Source organism: Erythrolamprus reginae, chromosome 3 (assembly GCF_031021105.1).
Source record: "Erythrolamprus reginae isolate rEryReg1 chromosome 3, rEryReg1.hap1, whole genome shotgun sequence".
Taxonomy (NCBI): domain Eukaryota; kingdom Metazoa; phylum Chordata; class Lepidosauria; order Squamata; family Dipsadidae; genus Erythrolamprus; species Erythrolamprus reginae.
Window position 1 is genome coordinate 79,916,304 of NC_091952.1, and position 26,944 is coordinate 79,943,247.

General features: G+C 41.1%; 1 protein-coding gene across 1 annotated transcript in view; it reads right to left on the reverse strand.

Annotated features, from left to right (window-relative positions):
* Window positions 1-26,944, reverse strand: part of PLPP3 (phospholipid phosphatase 3) — a 105,749-nt gene that overhangs the window by 49,760 nt on the left and 29,045 nt on the right. Inside the window, exon 2 of the mRNA XM_070745976.1 lies at window positions 8,435-8,592. Coding sequence (XP_070602077.1) covers window positions 8,435-8,592 — 158 coding nt within the window. The remainder of the gene's footprint in view (window positions 1-8,434; window positions 8,593-26,944) is intronic.

Sequence of the window (26,944 nt, forward strand, 5' to 3'; positions counted from 1 at the left end):
TGATTGGAGACTAGTCCACAATTGAAGTGTCAACACAATAAATGTCTTTCATTATCAACATGCAAAACACACAATGCTAATTATATTACTTAAAATCTGAAGTTCTTGAGGGTAACAGAGTGCTCAATAGATCTCTCAATTTTTCTTTTTAATGCTTAGCACATTTCCTCTACATTTACCTAAGAACAACTAGAATTCTTCCAAAATCCATTGCTGGTTTTGAGCAGGCATTGAGCTTACTGATTGTTGGTTATGGGTGCCTAATAAGAAACAATTATGGGTCAAAGCAAAAGAAGATTCTTTCTAATATACCAGTCAATATACACAGACATAGTTCAAAGAATTATAATTCAAAGAAGATTATTCTGTCCCGCAAGCCCAGTTTGCATGAGACAAGAGAAGGTTTCAAAAAATATGGAAGCAAGATTATAGATGTCTTGGTTTGAGAAACTGGACTGGGGAAAACAGAAGCTGAATGAAGCAATGGATTATGTAAATTACAGAATATGGATGTGAAAGAAAAGTCAGAGAAATGGATTGATTTAAATCTGCAGCATTCATGGCTACTTCATGGTAAAAAATTGAACAAAAACATAAAGTTATTTTTAGTTTGTAAATAAAACTCCACGTATTATTTGGACTTCAAAACTGCAATACTATCCCAAATATAAATTGATATGAAAGCTGTGGAGCTTTACTAAAGCTACCTAGGTTTAGGACCTGGCCTGCTCCAAAATGTGCTGCAAATCTTGAGATACGAGTGCTGCCCAGCTGATGGTCTGTCTATTTGTTGGACTATTTTCAAATGCAGGCAGAAAGCCAAGAACTAAATTTGCATACAGGATGAATAAAGGCATCTCTGTCTCAATCTCTTTTTCTTTGGGAGAATGCAATTAATTGCCAGATGGTCTATTGCAGTTATTTACAGGCAACTGAAACATTGTTCCTTTACTGGAAGATGAATCGCTTACAAATCCTCTGTGGTTTCTGTGGATACTTTGGAATGTATTTCCACCACTGGCAAATCTGTAGTAAGCCTATATCCAATATGTTTGATTAAATACAAGGAAAAATATACAAATGTAAGTTGATCCGTGTGACTGTTTCAAATCCTTTCCTGGGGTATGTATGGATGAAGGATCGGTGCATAAAAACATGACAAAGCAAAACAAAAAAAACTTTGAACTTTACAGAGGTTGATAATTAACCCAATATAGCTGGTCAACTTTTTCCTAGGCAGAACTTTGAAGGGGTTATCTGCTTTAAAGAAAATCTGACTCAGTTATTTGAACAGGTCAAATAATCAAATCAATTCAGGGCACCAGATCAAATCAGGACCTATCAAATAACTTCAGAAAGACTTGAAGGCAATTTTGAGATTCAGTTGGCTTTCTGGTTGGCAGGATCTAAGACATTATTGCTGGTTCCTACCCAACCAGAAAGCCAACTGAATCTTGAAATTGCCTTCAAATATTTCTGAAGTTATTTGGGTGCCAGGAAGAAAAGGAATGGTTGAATTCACCAACGAACAAATTTGCTCATCTTTGCACAACAGCTGTTTTTCACAGTGGTCTTGGAAGTATGGTCCTACTCACTTTTTTGATAGAGGTGGGTGAGGGGAAAGAAATAGGGACTCTGTTTTTTTAAATCCTCCTTCCTTAATGATGCTTTACAGTTTCCCAAATCTATTCCGTGATCTTCCATTTTTCTCTATCACACATATAAAATCATTTCAGAATCATTTGTCCTTAATTCTCAAACTATATATCAGTCTCTTTGGCCAAACTGTTTGCAGTTCTTAAGTCCCCATTTTATTCTCCTCCATCTCTCAAAAATAAACAAAAGAAATTTCTGTTTCCGTTCTGCAATTTTTTGTGTCTTGTCTTATTTTGATAAATTTATCTTTTTGTCTGCATGAGAGTGAGATGCATGTGTGCATATGAACCCCCAAAATGCATTGCGAGTGTGGCCTCACCTGCAGGCACCCTGTCCCCCACACACATACCCACATGGCCCCCTGCATGTGTCCCCTGTTTATAAATGTGCAGCCCGAAATTTAAAGCAACCTGTTGGAACTGTAATAAAGAGACTGGTACCTTCTATCACATGTGGTGGTCTTGCTCTAAAATCAAAATTCTATGGAAGACTATACATAGGTGGTTGTTAGAAATTACGCAGATGGAGATTGAATTCACCCCTGAAGGTTTCTTACTGGGAATTTGGAATAAAAAGTACCTTAAACAAATATTACACCTAGTGATGCATATAATTACAGCAACTAGCATAATCTACGCTCAAACATGGAAAAACCAAAACATCAGAAAGCCAACTCATTGAAAAAATCTATAGATGTGCAGAGATGGATGAAATGACGAGAGACATTAAGGGAACAAAAGACAATGAAACCAACAAACTATGGGGAAAATGGTACATATGGATCCAAAATAGAAATATAAAGAGAAATATAAAAAGGAGTGCTCAAACCTAGTGACAATTACACTTACACACAATTTTTCTCTTAATTAGTCTAATATAGATAAATGTATATATACATAAATCTACCTATTTTTCTGACGGTTGTATCTTCCCTATATTGAAGTGATTATTTCTAATAGTGGCGTAACGATAAATACAGAATGAATCTGAAACGGGATATGATCTGTAAGACTATTGAGGTGATCTTTCTTTTTATGTAACTGAAAATCATAAAAAAACCCTTAAAAAAAAGAATGTGCAGCCCACCGTATGCGCAGGGACCTGAACACCAGCTGGCCAGCAGGAGGCATGCATGCATGTACAGCAGGGTTAAGCTGGGGCGATAGCTTGTGTGCCCACAGAGAGGGCGCTGTGTGCTGGAGGTTTGCCATCACTGGCCTAGGATCTAATTATTTTTAAGCCAATCGACTGTGAGATCACTTGAAATCAAATACGGATACCTTCAAATCTCTAATCACAAATTGTAATTGAATCTTTCTATTTCATTTCTCATTATTTTGCATACACTATCAAAGATAACAGAAATAAATTCTGCCTGATGTAGCAAACATTATAAGATTTAAAATTTACAACACAGATTGGGCACAATTGAACTTAATCTTACATAACCAGGAATATAACCCCGAGTCCTCGGAGAGGAGCGGCATACAAATCTAAATAATAATAATAATAATAATAATAATAATAATAATAATAATAATAATAATAATAATAATAATTTCAAATGAATTAGGAGAGAGAAAAAACCAGGAAGAAAAACTGCAGAGTGATTCTATCTTTGACACATACAAAAACATGGACTCTCTAAAAAACTACTACTAACTTGCCTAGGGGATATGTGTATTTGACAAGATTGTTTTCTTTTAAACTGCTGGTGGTCTTGATAATTGCACAAATATAGCAGTTTGAAAATTGGAATTTGCCTCCCTAACAGCATGCTATTACATAGTCATGACCCATCCTCCTGCAGCCAAAATTGTGGCAAAACCCTTAATAAGTTGAAGTGGGAGAATCTTCTTTTGGCAAATGGTGACCCTGGGTATTTTGTTTCTTTTTTTCCCTTTTTTTAGTTAAGAAGGGGGGGGGAGAATGCTCCGGCAACTAATTCAGTACAGATGTGCAAAAGCTGAAACTTCATCCTGAATAAACATGTTTTAAAGATATTAAGCTCTTCTTCTGACTTGTGTCTCCAGCAAAGAGGATGCATGTGGTGTGAACTGCTGGAAATATTTAAAGGGCAGTAGTGATGTTAAGACCAAAGTGCACAGCATTTCACTATATGCTGAAATCAGGGCTGAAAACGGTTTTTAACAAATACTTAGAAAGCTTCTAATGGAATTTGCCTCTCTGCTTCTGTCAAGTCAGCCTTGCAATTGTCCCTTCCTGAGTAGGAATCTTCAGTTTTCAAGTTACTGTACAGGTAGTTCTTGATTTACGACCATTCATTTAGTGACCACTTAAAGTAACAACAGCTCTAAAAAAAAAAAGTACCGGTAACTTGAGGATAAAATTTAACTGCTAGCTTAACTGGCTTTTATTTACAAGGATTACAGCATCCCGTGATCACCATCTGCAGCCAGCTTCCAATGAGCAAAATCAAGGAGGGAAGTTGGACTTGCTTAACAACTGCAGGGATGGCAAAAAAAGGTTGCAAAAGTGCACATGATTCTGATTGTGGTTATATTGCAAGTCGAGAACAACCTATATTTTTTAAGGATCAAATCAGACAGAAAGGTCAGACAGTTGAATACAGGTAGTCCACAGTTAAGAATGATAACTGCAAAGAGAATTTCTGTTTGTTAAGTGATGCAGCTGTCATTAAACAATAATTAATTAGTATGCTCAATTAAGCACATTCCAGGCAGCTCACAGGCAGGATGGCAGAGAGGTTAAGGCACAGTGATAGCACAGCAGGGCCAGGATTGGCTGCTACCAGGAAGGGGAAGGTGCAAATTATTAGCATTCATCATTTACTTTCCTTGTAGGAAGCCAGCAGGGAAAATCACAAATGACAATCATATTTATACTGTATGCTTGTCGGGGTGCTAGGACAGCTGGAATGTTGAGGACCAGGCTTAAATTTTGTTTTTCAGCATCATTGTGATTCTGAACAGTTACTGAATGAATTTGGTAAGCAAGGACTACCCGCACACATATTTATCTTATTTGTAATGGTATCTTTTGTAAATATAACCATTTGTCTTTCCCTCCCCCAAAATATACTATATTCTTCCACACTTTGTAGCTAAATATGGGTACAACTAGATGACAGATCGAACACATGAATAATTGGAGGTACCATTTTCATATCTTCTAAGAACTTCAGTGAAATCTACCATCTAAAAAGACAATTTAAATCCTGTCCAAGAACATGCAACATAATTATGTTACATTGCCCTTCTATGCTGCCCTGAGTCGGTTGAGAAGGGCGGCATAGAAGTGAAATGAATAAATAGATAGTAGGCAGCGGTGACAAGCATAGGTGAAGGGGAAATAGCAGAGTGAAGGGGTGGTGGGAGGTGAGCAAAGGAGGCGGCGGTGGCAGAGCACTTGGCTCCAGGGCTGTCTTTTGTAATGTCTTGCATTTTCTTTTAGAATGGACTTCTCTGGACACAATGCCAAGAAATGCGATAGAGCTACAAGTGTTAGGTAGGATGCATGCCAAAATGTCCCACCTGCCAGAAATGAGTCTCTGTGAGACTCTCCACACCACCGCCACCGCCTTGTGGAGCAGGACTCTGCAAGGCTTGTGCCATTGCATGCATGAATGGCAGGAGGACCCCAGCTGTACTGTATGATGTAGCAGGAAAAGCAAGGCAAACTACCTGCCACTTAGCGCCACCCTGCCACCACCCTTGCCCCTTACCACCTCCATAAGTGCTCCCACTCCCCCAGGTGGCAGTACCGCCCACTTTGGGAACCAATCACCTACACCTTTCACAGATATTCTGTTGCTAGGAAAAAAACAACAACAACAACCATCTCTAAAAAGTTCTAGCACTAAAAATGAATGCTTATTCTTACTCAACGTTTCTATGTCATTTGAAAACAAAACGATCATTAAGAATAAGAGAAGAATAGGGATTCTGTATATTTCTGGAGTATTAATATTCTACTCAAATAATCATGGAACCTACGTTAAATAATATCTTTTGAAGAAAACATGTATTTGTCTTTTGGATAGCAATCTGCAAGTCTAAAAGATTTTGGAAATAATGAAATATAATTGTTCAACCTGCAGGGATTACAGCTGATATGGCTCTATTAACTATGTAGGTCATGATTACATAAATAAAATTAATACAGAATAGAAATGGTAATCTAAACAATTATCTTCTTTTTGTCACTGGGCTATTCGTCAATCATTACCTTCCTAAATGAGCAGGTTATGTACACAATAGCAATGTTACAACACTTTATTTAGTTGAAGTGTTAACAAGACTGGTACAGGGAGCATTAAGCTGTAAACATAGATGTATTAACTAGAATGTATCTAATAAGAAATGCTGTTTTAAAGTTTGCAATATCTATTTTATTTGTATCATCTCTACCTCTACCATCTCAGGGGTTGCCACAAAGAAGAAGGTGTCAGGCTATTCTCCAAAGCACCTGAAGGTAGGACAAGAAGCAAGGAGCGGAAGCCAATCAAGGAGAGAAGCAACTTAGAACTAAGGAGAAAACTCCTGACAGTTGGAACAATTGCTTAGTGGAATGGCTTGCCTCCAGAAGTTGTGAATGCTCCAACACTGGAAGTTTTTAAGATGTTTGGATAACCATTTGTCTGAAGTAGTGTAGGATCTCCTGCCCAAGCAGGGGGTTGGACTAGAAGGTCCCTTCCAACTCGTTGTTGTTGTTGAGTCAGAAATCTGAGTCAGTATCTCTTTTTCACTATAACTAATAAAGCTTTCTTCACTTTTAAAAAATCTTAATATTACCAATTCATTTATATTATCCAGTAGTTACCCTAGTTATTTTTTAAAAATCTACAAATCTAACCCAGAAGGTTGTTTGGTTGTTTCTTTTTTTTTAGTTTTTAATTACCATAATCTGCATTTTTGTTATAAGAAAGTTACTTGACTATTATTAACACATATGTTATCACTTTATAATATTCATGTCAGTCGCTGACCAATACAATGTAAGTGCTTAATAAGCATTTGTTCAGCGATTGTTCAAACTTGCAATAGGATTTAAATGTATGTCCAGTTCTCAAAGTCCCATGATCATATGATTATGATTTGCGATCTTCCCTGTTGGTTTCCTTCAAGGAAAGTTAATAAGGAAGCTAGCAGGAAATCAGAAGTCTTAGATATGTCAGTTTAATAAACCTGCAGCCCTTGCTTAATGATAGCAACCAGAACTGCTCTCGATAAGTAGTGCAATCATGCTGTTTTTCAGCTTATCACCATGTCACTTAATGGGGTTTCCAATCCCAATTGCATGGCTAAGCAAGTACAATCTGTAAAGCATGCAAGACCTTGTTTGGTTTATTACAATACAAATCCAATTAATCAATCAATCAATCAATTAATTAATTAATTAAATAAAATTAAATAAAATTAAATAAAATTAAATAAATATTAAACTATCTTCTTATAAAATAATTTCCATACACAAACTTGCTACCTGAAAATCAGCTTCTGGTTTATGGTTGAGTTTCTTTAAGCACTGTTTCTCAGTGGCCATTTGATTTTCATCCTCAGTGGCCATTTGATTTTCATCCCTCAGTAACTGCTGAGGCCAAGGGGGGGAGAGTGAGTATCCAAATGTGTTAAAACTGGGGGCTGATGACAATTCTATCATATTTTTTTTTAAAAAAATTCTAGGGAAATAAAACAATTAAAAAGTAAAAAGTGGGTCAAGGACAGCCTCTCAGCTAAGATTAAAAATATGGCACTGATCTGACTGATCAGTCCATTCATTCTGCTGGCATTCAAAAATAAATGAATTGCCTGGGAGAGGAAATGACAAAGTTGGTCATTCATAGGAATAAAAAATTCTTCTCATAAGATTATTTATGTAAATAAGTTACTGTAATTGTCCTGAAATATTGAAATTGCATTTGTCTACTGATCAGTGGTTTTGTGTAGCTGATCATGTGCGGCCTTACACTTAAATCTCATGGTATAATTTGAAACATAACCAAATTTTCCAGAATTTATGAAATGAATGACTTAATTCATAAGCATACCAAGCCATTATTTGTTACCCTTGTAAAAATTACCCTTGACTTCATGGACTCACTCTTCCTCCTAAGTCCAGAACTATCTGTACCAGGGCAGAAATATTGACAGACAACTGCCAATTCCAAGAAAGAATATACTTCATGATTCATCATGAAATATAGATAAATACACCCCCCCCCCCCAAAAAAAAAACCCTTTATCAGTCTAGGGCTACTGTGCACAACTTTGAAGCTCCTAGCTGCACATTACTGAAAATTAAAATTTGTATGAACTAAATTTTATTGAGATTTGCTTCTGAAAGGCCATCATGTCCTTATTTCGAGATTATTTCTATATGTTTTGATTTATAAAGTTCTCCAGGTACTACATTTTAATCATCCAGTTCTATCCTCAGAGATAGGACAATGATACCCTAACTTCATTTACATTATTTTGATCCTAAAGTGGCCAGATATATTTTGCAATTGAAACTGTAATATCAAAGCCAGTTATTCAACAACCATTTTTTTTCAGAAGATAGTTTAATGACTAGTTATTTATGAATATTAGCAAAAGACAGGTACAATATTTTGTTTACGATCCAGTAGATAAGTTTAATTTAAGGCCTGGTGTTTAAAAAACAACCATGGATAAAGTAAAGAAGCATATCAAATCAAAAACCCAATATAATGGCATTATTGCCAATTGTTGTGTTTAAGGACAGAAAACATTTTATTGCAAATATGCAGATTTCTGTTATTTGTCTTACTTACAGCAAGTATGGCAATAAGAATGCCTGCAGCACACAGAACAGCATCGTTGATGGTCTCTCCACTTTTCATAGGGTAACGGATGCTTTCATCATTACAGTAAAATCCCCGTGGATATGGTGCAATTGTGCTCGTTTCAATGATCAAAAATGGCAATCCAGCTAATTGGAAAAAAGCAAGAGAAGAAAAAGTTGTAAGAAACATAAAAACACTCGGCCAAATTACCAGGAAATCTTTATTGCTAAGAATTCAGTGAAGGCCTGCAACTTCATCTTAAGCCAAATCCATAAGAAGAGCACGATCATCAAGCCCAGCAAAATTGTCATCTTTAAAACAATTTTATTTCAGTTTTCATCTACCTTGTAGTAATAGAAAACAAAGGTGGAATGGACATAGACAGTTCTTTTTTTTTCTTCTCAGCAAAAGCTGTAGAAGTTATATGCTGCCCAACCCCAAATAGAATGAACTTCTTGGTGAGCTCACAAGATTAAACTGAAGATCTTGAATAAAGTTTACATTACCAATAACAAATGTAATCATCTCTAAAACATACATGGAAAGTTGCCAAACAGAAATATGGTTTCTATTAGTCCATCTGTATGAATTACTATGAAATATGCAACATATTGCTTGATGAAAGACACCACTGTGCTTAGGAAATGGCTTTTTAACAAAACATAATGGCCCACAAGTCTTGTGCTTATTTGATAGCCAATCAACATTAACTTTTCCTAACTCAGGGGAAAGGGTAGAGTTTTATCTCTTTTGATTCAGAAACACTAAATCTTAATTGCAGGGATAGGCAACTATGGCCCCTTCGTGACCTGTAGACTTCAACTCCCAGAATTCCACCCTGGCTCAGGAATTTTGGGAGTTGAAGTCCACAGATGTAAAGGGGCCATAATTGCCCACTCCTACTCAAAGGAATACTTCCAGAATTACTAACATTTTTGTTTACTTTGAAGTGTATATGCATCATCTCACCAATTGGTTGTTTCAATGCTCCTCTCCTTTAGAATTGGCAAATTAAAAACCTCCCCATGACCCTGGAAGCACTAGAATCTAAATTCCAATTCCCACAGAATTAGAAAGAATAGAATAGAATTCTTTATTGGCCAAGTGTGATTGGACGCACAAGGATTTTGTCTTGGTGCATATGCTCTCAATGTACATAAAAGAAAAAGATACATTTGTCAAGAATCATGTGGTACAACAATTAACGACTGTCATGGGGTCAAATAAGCAATGAAGAAACAATCAATATTAATAAAAATCTTAGGATGCAAGCAGCAAGTTACAATCATACAATCCTAAGTGGGAGGAAAAGGATGATAGGAATGATGAGAAAAAAACTAGTAGAAATAGAAGTGCAGACTTAGTAAAAAGTTTGACAATAGCTTGGTGTGCAGTGCTCTGTAGCAACATTTTGAAGTTATGTGTTGAAACAATTTGTGTCCAGGATGTGAAGGGTCAGTAAATATTTTCACCGCCCTCTTTTTGACTCGTGCAGTATACAGGTCCTAAATGGAAGGCAGGTTGGCAGCAATAGTTTTTTCTGCAGTTCTGATTATCCTCTGAAGTCTGTATTGGTCTTGTTGGGTTGCAGAGTTAGTGTGTTAGCTATCATTTATCGGGACACAAGATGACCGTATTCCTTCATTTTATTAATAATTTAATATGCCCACTTCACTATTTTATAAATTGTTTTTCTTCTACATTTAATTGCCCTAAGGTTTAACAAAAGCGGAGAAGAATGTAAATCAAATCAATTAAAGAAAACTGAATTATCTTCCTGAAACTGAGATAACTTTGGGGATAGGATAAACCACTGCTTAATGAAAATAGAAAAACTGTGTTGTTGCTCTTTAATTGTGACTTGTTGCCAGCAATATTTACTGTATTTTAATAAACATATGTTAAAAATGATAATGGAAATTAGAATCAGGAAATTTTTGACTTGGAATTTAATCAAGCACCTTTGTCTTTGGAACTATCTATTTTACAACACATTCATAATTACTGAGCAGCAATATTTTTGTCAATTGAACCTTCATTTTGCAACCCAAAACTTAGTGTATGCAGGCATTCTCTTTCCACAACCTAAATTATGTTGGGAGACAGCCAATGTGGAGACAGAGTTGGGCTTCTGAGCCAAAAGTATGTGATACTAATAATCTTTTCTTTTTTTTAAGAAAAACCCTTTGCATCCCAATGAAAATTTACTGCTGAAAAACTAACACAGCATGATGTGATCTGGCTTCATATACTCAAGCAATAGTTTAATAGTTAAACTTCGGGGATTAAATGCACCATGGTTACGTGGCTTATTGTTATTGTTCTAGTTCCTCTTTTTAATAGTTTTCACATGACAGATCTGTAAAACATATGTTCCATCGAACAATAAATCTATCGGAGAGCTAAATAAGGCTTTAACAAAAGGGCAAGAGGCATCTTAAGGAGATCGGACACTATACAGTGATACCTCGTCTTATGAACCCCTCATCATACGAACTTTTCGAGATATGAACCCGGGGTTTAAGATTTTTTTGCCTCTTCTTCCGAACTATTTTCACCTTACAAACCTGCCGCCGCCGCTGGGATGTCCCACCTCGGACTTCCATTGCCAGCCAAAGCGCCCGTTTTTGTGCTGGTGGGATTCCTCTGAGGCTCCCCTCCATGGGAAACCCCACCTCCGGATTTTGCGATGATGCATGGGAATCCCAGCAGAGGAATCCCACCTGTGTGCAAATGGGCGCTTTGGATGGCAACGGAAGTCCGGAGGTGGGATTTCCCAGCAAGGGAAGCTCAGCGAAATTGCAGCATCGTAAATGCTGCGATTTCGCTGAGGCTTCCCTCGCTGGGAAACCCCACTTCCAGACCTCCGTTGCCAGCTAAGCACCTGTTTTTACGATGCTGGGATTTTCCTGCTGGGATTCCCCTGCAGTATCGCAAAAACACGGAAGTCCGAAGGTGGGGCTTCCCATGGAGGGGAGCTTCAGGGAAATCCCACCAGCGCAAAAATGAGCACTTCGGTTGGCAAAAGGGATGAAGTTTGGGCTTGCATGCATTAATCGCTTTTCCATTGATTCCTATGGGAAACATTGTTTCATCTTACGAACTTTGCACCTTACGAACGTCATCCTGGAACCAATTAAGTTCGTAAGACAAGGTATCACTGTATTATGATTTCTCTTCATTAATGGAACAATTTTGGGGCTTCATTTTTCTTTTCACTCAATCAATCTAGAATGGCCAAACTTAAATCTTACAACTGTTCTTCATATATTTTAATTTCTTCTTTTCAATTATTTTCATTACAGATACATATGCAAACACACAGAGATACAAACATACATATATACACGCACAGACAGGGAAACACACAAGTATACAGGCATGATTTTAGAAATTCAAGGGTTTTGTTTTTGTCTCCTGCAAATGTGTGGTTTGGTGGGATATTGCCAATTGAGTCTTGACATTTTTCCAACACAGCAGTAACCTCAGATTGCCTATTTTCATATGAGAAACATAAACACACCCACAGAAGCTGAACGGATATTGCTCACAGAACCCATGACATGCCCAGACTCTGAGGCCTGGGCACAAGCCATGTTTAGAAAGGTTACATCTAGATCTAGCCACACATTGCCCTCTGAAGGAACATGGTTGTGCCAATGTGCTGGGAAAGGTAATCTTGCTTCTAAAGATTATCTTTTGGAACCCAGATTGTTTGAAGAGTTGGGTGTCAGTCGCCACCCACAACGTCTGGCATCCACCCCATCTTATGGGAATGGTTAGCACTGAGGTTCCAGCATGGATTTAGGCCACCCTGAAAAGAAATGTACAGATGAATCCCTCCTTTGGCCCTAGGGAAAGGCAATTGTGGGGTCACCACAGATGAAAATCTCAGAGTAAAAAGAGCGCAAAGACATTGGAGTGTGAATGTTTACAGGAAAGGCCCCCAACCAATCTCTGTTTTCAGTTAAGCCAGGAATATCAACAGCTTTGCTACTTCTGTATTCCACTCCGTTCTAAATAGACTCCATTCATGGGGCTTTCAGCTGGGCTTTAAAGGTTTCCTGCACTGCAGTCTTGTCATCTGGCTGTGAACTAGCTTAAATTAAGCCAGCTTCAGAAATCCCACCCGCAGTAATAGCCAAGTATTTTCTCTGGGCTTAATATGGTTTGTGACTGGTGGGCTCCCCTGCTTCTTTTCCCTTCTTATTTATTCTAGGGTATCAATCAACAATTGCTTTCCATTCTCTGACTTGGGACAAAACAACTGTTGCACAGTTCGTCCTGACAGTTAGGCTAGAAGGAGAAACGTGATAGAACTCTTGTTAAGTCATGGTCAAAACAAAATACAACAAAATAATTTTAAAAATCCATCATTTTGCTTTCCACAAATAAAAAACCAACACCAACAACTCATTTCAGGATGGGCGACAAGGGAGGCACCAACTAAGCACACCCTAACCAACAGGAATGGAGGCATTCATGTGGAATGGAATGAAGCATGGCAGGTTGGCTTGTGCTGGCAGATGGGAGGAAAAAATACTACTCAAGGAATGGAACAAAGAAACTGAAGTAGGGGTCATTTTCCAGCAGGTTGAGGATAGTCCTGAGCATGACAGCACCAGTTCCTCTGCTCCCTAAAATGATAGGTAGTTCTATCCACATGCTGGGAAATGCAGAGGTGGGTTGGTTCAACCTTCATAACGCTGGAGAAATCCACTAACAAGAGCTGAATTACTGAGTTACGATGTTAATTGTATTGCATACAAAAAAGCTGAACTGGAGATGATCCAACTCCTTAATGAAGCCTTTGTGAAAGAGAAAGACCAAGAGAGAGAAGCAAACGTAACTTGGCATCAACATCTGAGCCGGCCATTAATGTTAATGCTGGTCACTGCATAGATCACTTCCTTGTTCTTCCCCTTCATCTTAACATTGTGAGGTGCTGGACTCTGAGTAGAGAAACTGAGCTTCTATTTCATCCTCTGCCATGAACAAATCCCTTTGCCATGAACAAATCTCTTGAATTCATGACAATATTATTGGCTTAAGGAAACTATTCTTCATTCTTCCATTCTTTAATTGGAGATTCAGCCCTAAAATATTAAGTAACGTGATAAAAATCTTCTTTCTTCCCAGCATACAATGAAACCCTCTCTACTTGCAGCGCTTCTTGAAACAAGTGTGAATATTCATGGGTCCAGTTAAGATGTTTTCCAATGGTTAAAAATGAGAAACAAAGAAAATCAATGTCCCTACTGCATGGAGTGAAGTCCCAGTGACTTTTTGACTCCTCTCCATTGGTGCTGTCTTATTTGCAAAGGGACTTTAATGGAAAAAAAAGTTGAAGCTGTTTTCTATATTACATTTTAATATCATAGTAGAGTTTGAGTGAATCCTGGTGGGTTTGAGGCACCAAATGGATTGTTTTATCAACATTTTGCTCCACAACCAATTAATTTTTTCACTCTACCTCTTCAAATGCTAACAACCCCAGAACAATAGGAGGTGATTTCTTTTTTTAAAAGCATGACATTTTAGGACAGCACACACTGGGGAGAAAAATCAAAGGACTCGTCTGTTGGATTCAATGCTTTGAAATATCGAACCTTTGAAAACTTAACACTTGTGCAGATTGGGAGGGACTGGGGGCTGTGAGAGGATAAACTTTCACCGGCCACCCATCGATGGACTCTCTGTGGTAACCCAGCCAAGCAGCTCTGATCTTCCCAGCTGAAATTTCACCTTTGCACTAAATTAAACACAGTTACTTTCCCCACCTTTCAAATTCTTCTCTTTGCTTTGTTTTCATACCACTCTCTTCAGTTCCCTGTCGATGTTACAAGACAGAAAAGAAGTCCAGTTTGGTAAAGCACCTGAATTGATTTCCAGTAACTCTTACAAAAGCTTATTCTCCAGTTATTTATTTATTATTCATGCAACTTATCAACCCTTCTCACTCTTCATGAACTTTGGAAAGTCTAGAATTATTAAAAGAACAAAAGGAATAACATTACACGTTAAGTCCTTCAACAACGTCAAGTGAAAAGTACACACATATTTGGTATGTGAAGGCATATCTTATGCATTTGTTTCTACACAGAAACACAATGTCAAATTCTTACTATCTTCTAGAAGGCCACAGATATACTTTTTAAAACGTGAATTTTGCTTACTCAAGCATTTCATTTATGGGTAAATGAGCCGTTGTACTCACCTGAACGGTCTTCTCAATGCGCTGCGTGGAGAGTCCAACATGGGTTATACTCTAGTCTTATTGGTAGGGACTGAGTTTAAAATTTAAATATTTAAATTGGCTACACCCCCCAACCGACCCCTAGGGTCCAGTTTTTAAACGAAGGCGTAGACAGGTGTAGTATAAATATATATATATAAAACTTTATTGACATAAAACAATAACTGCGACCCTGAGCCGATAGGCCGGGTGGGTTTGGACTCTCCACGCAGCGCATTGAGAAGACCGTTCAGGTGAGTACAACGGCTCTTCTCCAATGCGCTGCTTAGGAGAGTCCAACATGGGATATACCCAAGCTACTGAGACAGGGAGGGAACAGGCCCGGCCAGGGGAGCAGTGGAGGTGTCAACACTCTGGAGGACCCGCCTGCCAAAGTCTGCTTCTGCCGCTGCAAAGAGGTCCAGCCGGTAGTGTCTAATAAACGTTGTTGGGGATGCCCACGTAGCTGCTCTGCAGATGTCCTCGACCGACGCTTGAGTGTTCCAAGCGGCGGAAGTAGCCGCGCTCCTTGTGGAGTGGGCTGTAATCCCCTGTGGAACTTGCAGGGATTGGGACTTATACGCTTCAGTTATGCAGGAGCGTATCCAACGTCCGATGGTTTGGGAAGAGACCTTCTGACCCAAGTAAGCCGGCAGGAAGGAGATAAACATCGCCTTGGATTTCCTAAGATGTTGGGTCCTGTGAATGTATATTTCGAGGGCTCGCCTGACGTCTAATTTGTGCCAACGGCGCTCGTTGGGGTCAGTGGCTTCCGCATAGAAATCAGGTAGAATGACTTCCTGAGCACGGTGAAAAGGTGTGTTCATCTTTGGTAAAAATGCTGGATCTAATCGCAACACCACCCTGTTTTGGTGGAACACACATAGGTCCTGTCTCACCGATAGGGCCGACAATTCCGATACCCTTCTGGCTGACGTCACTGCGATCAAGAAGGCTGTCTTTATTGAAAGGTAGCGCAGTGGAATTGATTTTATTGGCTCGAATGGAGGGCATGTTAATGCCTGTAGCACTAGCGTGAGGTCCCAGGTAGGGTATCTGTGTACTACTTGAGGTCTCAGGTTCCCTGCACCACGGAGGAAGTCCCGGATGCAAGGGTGGTGGTACAGAGATCTCCACTTGTCCAAGTGGATTACCGTGGAGAGGGCCGCTACGTGCCGACGGAGGGTATTAGGTGCAAGTCCTTTATCCAGTCCTGCCTGAAGAAAGGATAAAATCTGTTCCAACGATTCCTTAAGCGGATCCAAGTTCTTTGATTTACAGAAATTGAAATATGTTGTCCATGTTGCACCGTAAATTCTGGTGGTTGAGGCTCGACGGGCTGCCTGTATTGTCGAGATTACATCTTCAGGTAGCGAGAGAGATCTTAGTCGACACCCCTCAAGCGCCAAGCGGTGAGATGCCACCACTGAGGATCCGGGTGGTGGACCGACCCTTGGGAGAGTGCTATCCGATTGTCCGGGATCCTCCATGGTCTGGAGACCGACAGATTCTGCAGGTCGGAGAACCAGGGGCGCCGCGGCCAGTGTGGTGCTATTAGTATTAACTCCGCTCTCTCCTCCAGGAGCTTGGAGACAACTTTTGGAATGAGAGGGGTTGGTGGGAAGGCATAGAGAAGGCCCCTCGGCCAGGGGGATCTCAGGGCGTTGATTCCCTCTGCGTCCGTGGACGGGAAGCGTGAAAAGAATCGAGGGAGCTGTGTATTGTCCCTGGTGGCAAAGAGGTCGACCTGTGGTGTTCCGAACCGTAGACAGATGTCGAGGAAAATGCTCGGATCCAAACGCCATTCTGCCGGGTCCAGTGTTGCCCGGCTCAGCCAATCCGCCTGTGTATTCGAGGTTCCTGCTATGTGTTCCGCCCTCAAAGACTGCAGGTGTCTTTCCGCCCAGGATATCAGTGATTCTGCTTCCTTCATGAGGCAACTGGATTTGGTGCCTCCCTGATGGTTTATGTGCGCTCGTGTGGCCACATTGTCCGTGAGGATGAGTACCGGACGGCCCGCAATTCGGGGAAGGAATTGTTGGAGCGCCAGTGAAACCGCCCTCAGCTCTAGGAAATTGATGCTGTTGTTGCTGAGGTCCTCTGATGTCCAGCAGCCCTGGGCTATTTGTTGAGCTGTGTGTGCGCCCCAGCCGGAGAGGCTCGCATCGGTTGTTACTGTGATGCCCATCTGCTCCTTGAAACAGGTGCCCTGTTGTATGGCTGATGTAGTCCACCACCGAAGGGATCGATGAACCTTGGAGGGAAGTAATACCAGTCTGTTGGTGTGACTGGTTCTTCCCTTCTGAAAGGGCAGAAGGAACCACTGCAGCTGACGGGCGTGGAGTCTTGCCCATGGTACTACATCGATACAGGACACAAATATCCCCAGGAGTCGGGATAGTAGGGATAGCTGTACCTTGTGGTTGTGTCGTATTGATTCCACCGTCTCCAGCAGAGAGGACTGGCGGTCCGGAGACAGGAAGACCTGGCAGCTGGTCGTATCTATGATGGTGCCCAGGTGTTGGAGGGATCTCGTGGGGATTAGATGGCTCTTGGGAACATTTATTGAAAACCCATGTGCCTGCAGGGACTGAATGGTGTGCCTGAGGTCTACCTCTGCTTGGCTGGGGGACCTGGAGAGGATAATAATGTCGTCTAGATATGCCTGTAGTCTTATCGACTGGAGGCGTAAATCTGCCATTACGACATCTAACAGTTTGGTGAAGGCCCTTGGTGCGGACGATAGTCCGAAGGGCATGGCTCGATATTGGTAATGCCCCCCCTCTAGGTAAAAACGTAGGTACCTCCTGTGAGCTGGATGTATGGGTACATGCAGGTAGGCCTCCTGTAGATCTATGGAGGTCAGGAGATCGTATTGCCGGATGCAGGCTAGGATGGACTTGAGCGACTGCATCTTGAACCTGCGGTATCTTATGTACACATTTAGCTGTTTGAGGTTCAGTATTAGCCTGTGACCTCCTGAAGCCTTGGGAACTAGGAAGATAAGCGAATAAAACCCTTGACCTTCCTGGTCTAGGGGCACCGGTTCGATGGCTGCAATGTCCAACAGATGTTGCACTTCTTGTCTCAGAAGGTTTTGTTCCGTTTTGTTGGTGGGAGTCGGGCATCTGAAGAACCGGTTTGGTGGAGAGGCAGTAAATTCTAGACTTAGTCCTGAACGAATGGTATTTAGGGCCCAACGGTCGGAGGATGTTAGCTCCCATTGTGTGAGAAAACGTTGTAGTCTGCCTCCGACGGGGATGTCTGCTGGGTAGTCACTTGGACTTCCTGAAGTTCCTGTATGACTGGCCTCGAAAGGGGCGTTTTGGCTGGGTATACTGGCGGTACCCTCCCGTGCTTCTGTCAGCAAAGGGCTGTCTGTCCTGCTGGTAGGATCCCTGGCCGTAGGGTCTCTGGGTTTGTGGAAAAGTAGATACTGCGGCAGAGTCCTGGCGAAAGGTTTGTCTACGAAAATAAGGGGCCGACCTTCTGTCGGCTCGCCTATAAGTCTTTGGTAAGACCTTTCGCTTATCCTTGTCTTCGACCAACACTGCATCCAAGGAATCGCCAAACAACTTTGACCCACTGAAAGGGGCTGCTGCCAGGCGCCACTTAGAACGGGAGTCTGCTTGCCAGCTTTTGAGCCAGAGAAGACGGCGTGATGCCATAGTGGCTGCCATTGATCGAGACGCAAATTTAGCAGAGTTTAGGGTTGCGTCTGCCGAAAATTCGGCTGCGGCAAGAAGTTTTGTTAGATCTTGCCGAAGTCTGGCATCCTCTGGGCCCAACCTGGATTGCATCTCCTTGAGCCAGATGATTGATGTGCGGTTAAAGAAGGAAGCCGCATGCGCAGCCCGCAAGGCCCAGGCAGCTGACTGGTGTGATTTGCGGATGAGACCCTCCGCTTTGCGGTCATCAGGCTTAAGTCCCTCCATATCTGCTGGGACTATGGCATTGGACACTAGGCTGGCGACCGGCTGGTCAACAGGTGGAAACAGTAGTAGTTCCTCAATATCAGGCCCGAAGCCATAGAACTTCTTCTCGGTAGAGGAAGGACCTGGGGCAGCCGTCGGGTGTTCCCACGGGCGCTTGATATTGTCTATGAAGATGGAAGACGAGGGAATGAAGTCAAGTTCCCTTTCTGGTTCCGAAAACAGACCAGCTGTTGGATCCAAGCCCACTGAAGCCTCTGCAGGTTTTGTGGTGGATCCCAGTTTGACTGTCATCTTAGCCTTGTGCAAAAGTGTTTTGAACATGGCCGGTTTGAATAGGCCTGTGAACACTGGATGGTCTGTGGATGTCTCTTCATCCTCTGAGAATTCATCCTCCAGCTCACTACCTTCCTCATGCGATGGGGCCTGAGCCCCCAGAGAATCCTGATAAGGGTAGTGGATGTTGGCTGTGGGCCAAGTCTCTGGGGGTTGGTTCCCAGTTGGCGTGGGAGGGCGTTGTTGGATGCCAGTGGCAATGCCTTGGGAATAGGCGTTGGCAATCAAGTCCTGCACCGATGGGGGCAGGTGGTGCCACGTGTCTGGGCCAGACCGCAGACCTGCTGCTGTGGGCGTGAAGGAAGCTGATGTTCCTGGCCTTTGTGTCTGAGGTGAAGACTGAAGACCACCGCCCCTTTCTGGGATAGCTGTGGGGACCGAAGGGCCGGGAATGGGCCCCAACTCACCCCGTTCTGGAGACCAGTCCTTATTGGTGGTGGCCCCGTAAAGGTCCGGCATGGCTGAAGTGGAGGCCATTGGCTCAGCTGGCATAGGTAGTTGAGGTGGTGGAGAACCCCAAGGCTGTTGGGATTGGCTACAGGATGGAGTCCAGGTTTGCTTTTGTGCCTGCTCCATCATTTTCTCTAGAGCTTTAATCCTCTTTTCTGTTTCCTTTAGGGAGCTTGAAGCCTTTGACTTGGATTTAGGCTTAGAAGAGGAAGCCTTGTCCTTGGGTCTCACCACAGCTGGGGCAACTGAAGGTTCCTCTGCCCCCTGCTGGTAGTCCTTGCTCTCAGCCATCCTCAAATGCAGCAAACGGCAGGCAAGTAGGCAGGTTCGCCTTAGAAATGCCGAAAAAAACAAACAACCAGCTGGCGTCTTCAACCGCTTTGAAATTCCCCTGCGTTCAGTAGCAATAGTGCAAAGACGCTGGGAGGCTGCCTTTTAAATTGATTGCTCGCGCCTGCGCTCTTGAGGTCAGGCACTCGGTTTTCGCGCCAATAGAGCTCGGGAAGTTTCGACTTCCTGGTTGTCGGCTTTTTGCACGTGCGTGCGTGTGTTCCCAGCTCTTACAATGGCGCACGCCGAGAGCTTTTCACCGGAGCTGGGATGTCTGGAGCGTTTTGGCTTAATCCAGCTCCCTGAGCTTCGAGGATTACAGCGGAGAGACGGACCCTCGCAGCTTCAACGGTTAGTAATTTGGCAGCTCAGGCGATGCCCGCAGAGGGCAGGGGCCTGGAGAGGGACGCCCCTTAGTTCCTGAAGCTTTGCCCGCGGAGGGTTAGGCTTCGCTCAGAGACAGAAGGAACAGCGGCGTCCTGGGTGGTATCCACTGGGGAAAGGGACCCATTAGTAGAATCCTTGGGCGGTTCTTGCCGGCGGACCGGTTAACCAGCCAGAAAGGTTTATTTTAGCACTTACCTTAATGATGTTTTGAATTCCCTTGAATATGGAGAGTCCAACATGAGTAGAAGAAATCAAAAAAACCAGTCGGAGAGAAATTAATAACGTCCCTACTCTACGACTGAGTTTAAAAAACTGGACCCTAGGGGTCGGTTGGGGGGTGTAGCCAATTTAAATATTTAAATTTTAAACTCAGTCCCTACCAATAAGACTAGAGTATAACCCATGTTGGACTCTCCTAAGCAGCGCATTGGAGAAAAACTTGTACCCTCCAGACTTTGTGACTAGAATTCTTATTGGAGCTAAGCCACAAGACCAATACTGTATTAAATAATAGGACAAGAAGATGGAATTGTTTTCTTTTTTTTTGTTTTCAGGTGGGCAACGAAGTCACGATCAAACAGCTGGGGGGGTGTCCATAATCAGAACACAAGCAAAGCCTAATACATTTGATACAAATGTGAACTCGGATTTAATAGCATTAATGCAATACAATTAGTATAATTATTCCTCTTGCATTTAAAAACGTTTCATTTTGTTTCATTAAATATTAGGTTTGATGGCAATGTTTGGAAGGTTAAGCCACATTCATAGCTTTAGGAGATTACATACCAAGTTGCACAGTAAACTTGAATACTGTGCAAAACATCTGGAAGTCATTGGGCAACCTATTCATGATTTAATCTAAACTGGTGATACCTTCCTTTGGCTTATGTTTGATTTACAAATCAATAGATTAGATTTCGTATCAAAAGTAGAAAACTTTTTCCCCTTCTGTCTTTAGCTTACAGTGATTAGAGAGACAAAAGGGCGAAAGAGAGAACCCAGAACAGCTAAAATTGCATAAATCCTCTTATTTGCACTATCAAATCTCTCATGTTGAGATAAGAAGCCAAAATTCCTATTCTTCCTATATTTGACTCAAGATAAAGATGAAAGGGGGGGGGGACCAAAATATTTTGGAGTGTTTTGTATACATGTGCATGTGGGGTCATGGGGTCAATGAACTCTGATTTTTCAAGTCTTACTATCTAGATTCACACATCATTCTACTACCACAACACTGCTAAGCAAGATAGTTGTTAAAGTGAATTTTGCCCCATTTTATGGCCTTTCTTGCCACAGTTTTTAAGTGAATCACTGCCAGGAAATAACAAGATTCTTAAGAGAATCTGGCTTCTTCATTGACTTTGCTTGCCAGGGCACAAAAGGGGATCACATGATCCCGAGACACTGAACTGTCATAAATATGTACCAGTTGCCAAGCATCTAAATTTTGTTCACATGGTCATGGGGATGCTCCAACAGTGATAAGTGTGAAAAATGGTGATTAGTCACTTTTTTCAGTGGTGGTGTAACTTCGAACAGTCACTAAATGAACTGTTGAAAGTTGAGAAATAGAAAAATATGGTAATCCTGTTATTGGAGTTGGCTCCCTGACATTCTACCTTGTTAGTTTGTTTTTAAAAAGCACTGATTTTAGGGAAACAACTGGATCCCACTTTGGAATTTGTTAAATAAATAAGCTTTTTAAGTCAAGGCCAACATTTAACATTTCTTTCTCTTTCTCTCTGATCTGTGTTCTGTCTGGGTCACTCCAGAAGCCAATACCAACCCAAAAAGAGAAGCCAGACACACTGGTAAAAGGCAAAGGCAGTTTTATAAAATTCAAGAAAAACACAGGTAACAGAAAATGTCCTTACAAACAGGAAAATGCTGTATCTTCAGATATATCCACGAAGGCCAAAAGTCCATGCAGCAATACAGAATTCTTGCTGCCAAGCCAAGGCTGTAGATAGCAGACCTACACCTCCCACGGATCTTCCAAAGCTGCTGGGCCACAAGCCAGGAACAGAGACGCCGAGAAACAAGACAGGATAACGCCACACCAAGCTGATAACACTCCACATGGCTTCAAGGGCTTGCCTGCCTTTTAAACCCTGCTAAGGAGGACCACACCCAAACCCAGCTGTTCCTAATTCAGTGCTGATAATACTTCTTTAATTGCTCCTTTCTCTGATCTGAACGTCTCTGTCGCATGTCAATGACGGCTTGTGCGTCATCACCTAATGACTCCAAGCTACTGGCTGGGGAAAGCCCCCCCCCCCGGGGCTCTCATGCTGTTCTCCTTCATCCCATTCCTGATTTTCCTCTCCCCCGTCCGACTGTTCAGCCCCCTCCTCTTCGCTGTCCTCCTCCTCTGGGCATGGAGCCAGCAGAGACACAGCTGGTCCCTGAGCAGCCTCAGGCTGAACTACAACAATCTGTGATGGGAAAATCTCCAAGAAAAATGGTAGCAACATGGGTTCATCCAACTGTACACCTTCCTTTCCTTTCACTGGTCGTAAATCGAGAACTACTCATAACTGGTTCACTGATCTAATTTGATTCATTTAACAATGGGACTTCCTTACTTTTGAATGGCCTATAAAAATATAAACAAATCTCACCTTATAGAATGTTCTCATATTAATAAGTAAAATCTTAAACTCGGCAACTCCATTTGGAAGATCCAGTTAGGAACGTCTCATATTCCTGATGGCACAGAACTCTGCATCTCACACTATGGAGGTTTGTAATCCACTCAACTTAATATAAGAAACTAGTTGATGAAACCATTAAGTATGCTAAAGGGAATCAATCCAGAAGGAGCCAAAAAGCAATGGAATCAAAATATAGTATTTTAGAAACCCGTGCTTTCCCATCAAATTCCAAAGAAGCCATATCATAGCAAGTTGTAGTATTTCAAAACTGCTAAAGCTCCAGAAGCCAATTACATGTGGCTGACCTTGATTGACCCAGCTTAGACGAGAAAGTTGTAATTTCTGAAATTCTAACGGATTGAAGCTTACATAATAATCACATCTGAATTACTGTCTACTGATTTACACACAATGGTTTATGAAGTTGTGGAAAAGTATACTGGGCACACATTTTTCCCTGTTTTGTTTTGGGGATTTTCCCCCCATAATCAAACAGGAGGGGGGAGTCAGGGCTGCTTATTACAACCAAACTGTGAAATTCTGATTTAGTGTCAATTCAAAACAAGAAAAATATATCTAACTTTAAACACCAGGACTAAACATAGAGGAGGATTTTTTTCCCCACCATTCACATTGCCATTTTTTAAAAACTTTGGCAGCAATATAGGTTGTGAGCTACTTGAATAGCGTGCCTGGAAAATCTCCACAAATTTTACAGAACAGATAATACTCAACATATGACCAGAATTGAACACAACATTTATGTTGCTAAGCAGGAGAGTTATTGAGTTTTGTCCTATTTTACCATAGCAAATTACTGCAGATGTTAAGTGAATCTGGCTTCTACCCTTGACTTTGCTTGTTGGAAGCTAGCTGAGAAAGTTATAAAATGGTGATCCCAGGACCCCAGCATGCTACAACCATCATAAATACATGCCAGTTACTAAATGCCCAAAATTTAATGGAGATGAGGAAACTGTCATGTGAAAACCAATCATAAATCCCTTTTCTAAGTTCTGTTGTAACTTTGAAGTTGCTAAATGAATGGTTGCAAGTCGAAAACTACCTGTATAAATCTATATAAGCCGTGTGTGTGTTGGGGCGAAGGATTACATTAGCCCCATTGTCCACAGTACTATACAGTCACAATAACTTCATGTTGGTCCTTCATCTGCCTTTTATAACTCCAATTTTTTTTTGCGGTTTTAGGCAACTTTCTTTTCTTCTTCACTTACCGTAATTATGAAGACATGTGAAGCTTAAAAAGTTCATTGTCTACTCTTGCTTTCTGTTCATAACACAAAAATAAATATTCTAATATTCATAAATATTCTAATATTCACCTCTTAAGTCTTAAAAGGCCATTTTTTTGCTCTGGATTCTTCACTCCGTCTTCTATAACAATCACCGTTCCTTTTTTCTAAAGAAAAATTTTCTGCTATGTTGCTCATTTAGATTAGGAATGTACCCTAATGTCTTTGCTGCCAATTATAATTTTCTTGCTTTCGCTAGCTTTCATTATAGAGAGCTCTTACCCTGAAAGTATAGAAAGCTGTCCAAGGGGCTTTCATTAAGCCCAACCCTTCATTAGGCAAAAAAAAAAGCAGTCACCCTAAGTGACAGAGGATCCTCTGATCATTGTGAAAGCTACTGTCATTCCTTCTGGTGGAAACATTGCTTATTCTAGTGCTCCAAACCATCTGCTGCCATGGACTCAGTGATAAATGTTACTTTACTGCCAATAGTTAAACAATAAGATTCAATTGCCAATCCAGTCAGCTTTTATATAGGAAATGAAGAACACATCCTTTTGCAAAATTGGGCTTTATGTTTTGGTAGCACGATGTCTTGGTAAGTCTTGACTGACCTACAGCAACTACAGTAGTAATCAAAATTAAATTCATATATACCTGTGGCATTAAAAACCTTCCAGTTAAACAGAATCAAATGCAATGACATACAATGGCATTCCCCATATCAGACCCAAATTTGCTACTATTCATCTCTTTTGCTGCATTTGAACAAAGATAGCTAAAGACCATTCCCTCTCGGTTGATTTCTTTCATTCTGGAGTGAAAGAATCCAGATTGGAAAATTCAAAACCTTCCTCATCTAGTTTCAGGTTTGACTTCAGCAATGACGTTGTATCCTGTACAACTCACTGATCAAAAACTTTGTCTAAATGTAATTTCCCCAATGATTCCAGAATGATGACAACTTTTTTTTTAGTTTAATAAGACATTTAGAGGAAGTTTAATTAATACGAGGCTGAAAAGATCACTACAATACTTGCATTTCCAGAGGAGGGTTTCTGTAGAATGCAATTTCACATTGAATTCAGATTGAATGGTTTAATGGAAGACTTCTTGTTTTGCTGGACATCTTGCATTCAGAGGGGATGACGGTTAGCTCTGAACCATCAATACAGGCTGAACAGCCTGGCAGACAAGGAATTATTCTGCACATATGCTTCTCATATATTGCAGTCGAAATCTGAAACTTGTTCCTAAATCCCCACTGGAAGAAATAGTAACAGAGCTACCATTCGCTTGTCCTCTTGGGTCATGCTATATATATGTTCTACAAATTTAAAAAAATGATAATGTCCAACTTTCCTGTTCAGACCTCCTGTAACAATGCAATGCCCAGGGGTCAGGCAATGTGTGAATAAATTGGACGATAAAAAAGTGGGGGGGAAACCCTTAGGGAATAGCAACCTCTTTTTCTCACTTTTTTCCCTTTTTTTCACAATTTATTGCGGTATGTCAGACAAAGCCCTCTCTGTTCTCAGCACTTTCCCCTCCCCTTAAGGGCTCTGCGCCAAATAATGTTATTCCCTTTCACCATGGCACTGCCATGAGAGCAGGCTGGTATGATTGCCTGAAAATCGTAGGCTTTTCATGGAAAATCCTTTTGCTCAACAACCTCCTTTGTCAAATTAGACATGAAAAGGGAAAAGCAAAAAAGGAGAAGCACCCAGATGAAATCTAATCATTGGGATTGGGAACAACGCTATGAGAAAATGCCACAATCACAAAGGGATGGGAGAGCAACATGTGCCCCCATGTGTGTGTGCGCGCGTGTGTGCGTGCTCACACTACAATATATTCAAGTAAGACCACTCGTCCTGTCTATAGAGGAGACCATTCCTCTATAGACAGCAGCATTACCAGACTTTTTTTAATGTTGCTGAAGCTTGCAAAATAATAAAATATATCAGAGTCAAATATAATCTATACAATAGATATAATACAAGAGAAGAGTGTTTCTCAACCTTCGATGCGTATCCTTCATCCCTCAGAATTTCATTCTTTCTTGTCCCCCATTAAATGGCACAGGCTCTTCAAAAGGTTGGCTTTAACAATTAAAATATTATTCCCAATCATTCTTAAAAACATGTGTTTAAAAAGCTGCAAATAATTTTTTCTGACGGTTTAATTGTTGAGAAAATTAAAGCTTTTTTTTTTTTTGGGGGGGGGGGGGGAGGAACCCTGTCCAAAGTGTCCTCCTCTCTTTTACTACTTTTCTTATACAAGCATTTGAAAAGGTTTGTCAAACTATACCAACCAGAAATCTATTTCTCTATAGGAATGTATAAACAGACTGCATCTTTCCTGTTGCTAGATTAAAATCTACAAAAAGGTGCCAAGTCTGCTCATTCAGAGATTCATGTATGCAAAAACTTATGAAGTAACCTGCACAGCAAACCAAAAGTATAAACATTTCAGAAACTAATTTGTAGTGCTCCAAAGGAATGTGTCGATATGTGTGCATGTACACGTCAGAAGCACTTATTTCAGTAATATATTGCAAGATAGTGGATTTCAATATCTTGGATATGGTCCTGTTTCAGGTCCACCAGTCAAGCTATTCTCAAAGACTGTTGAGTCGTAAATCTGTAGTCCTCAACTTATGGCCACAACTGAGTCCAAAATTTGTTGCCAAGCAAGACAGTTGTTAAATGGGTTTTATCCTATTTTATGATCTTTCTTCCCACAGATGTCACGTGAATCACTGCAGTCGTTAAGGTAGCAACATGGTTGTTAAATGAATCTGATTTCCTTATTGTCTTTGCAAGTCAAAAGGTGGCAAAAGGTGATCACATCACCCTGGGTCCGCAACTTGGGCATCCTCCTCGATCCACAGCTGACTTTAGAACATCATCTTT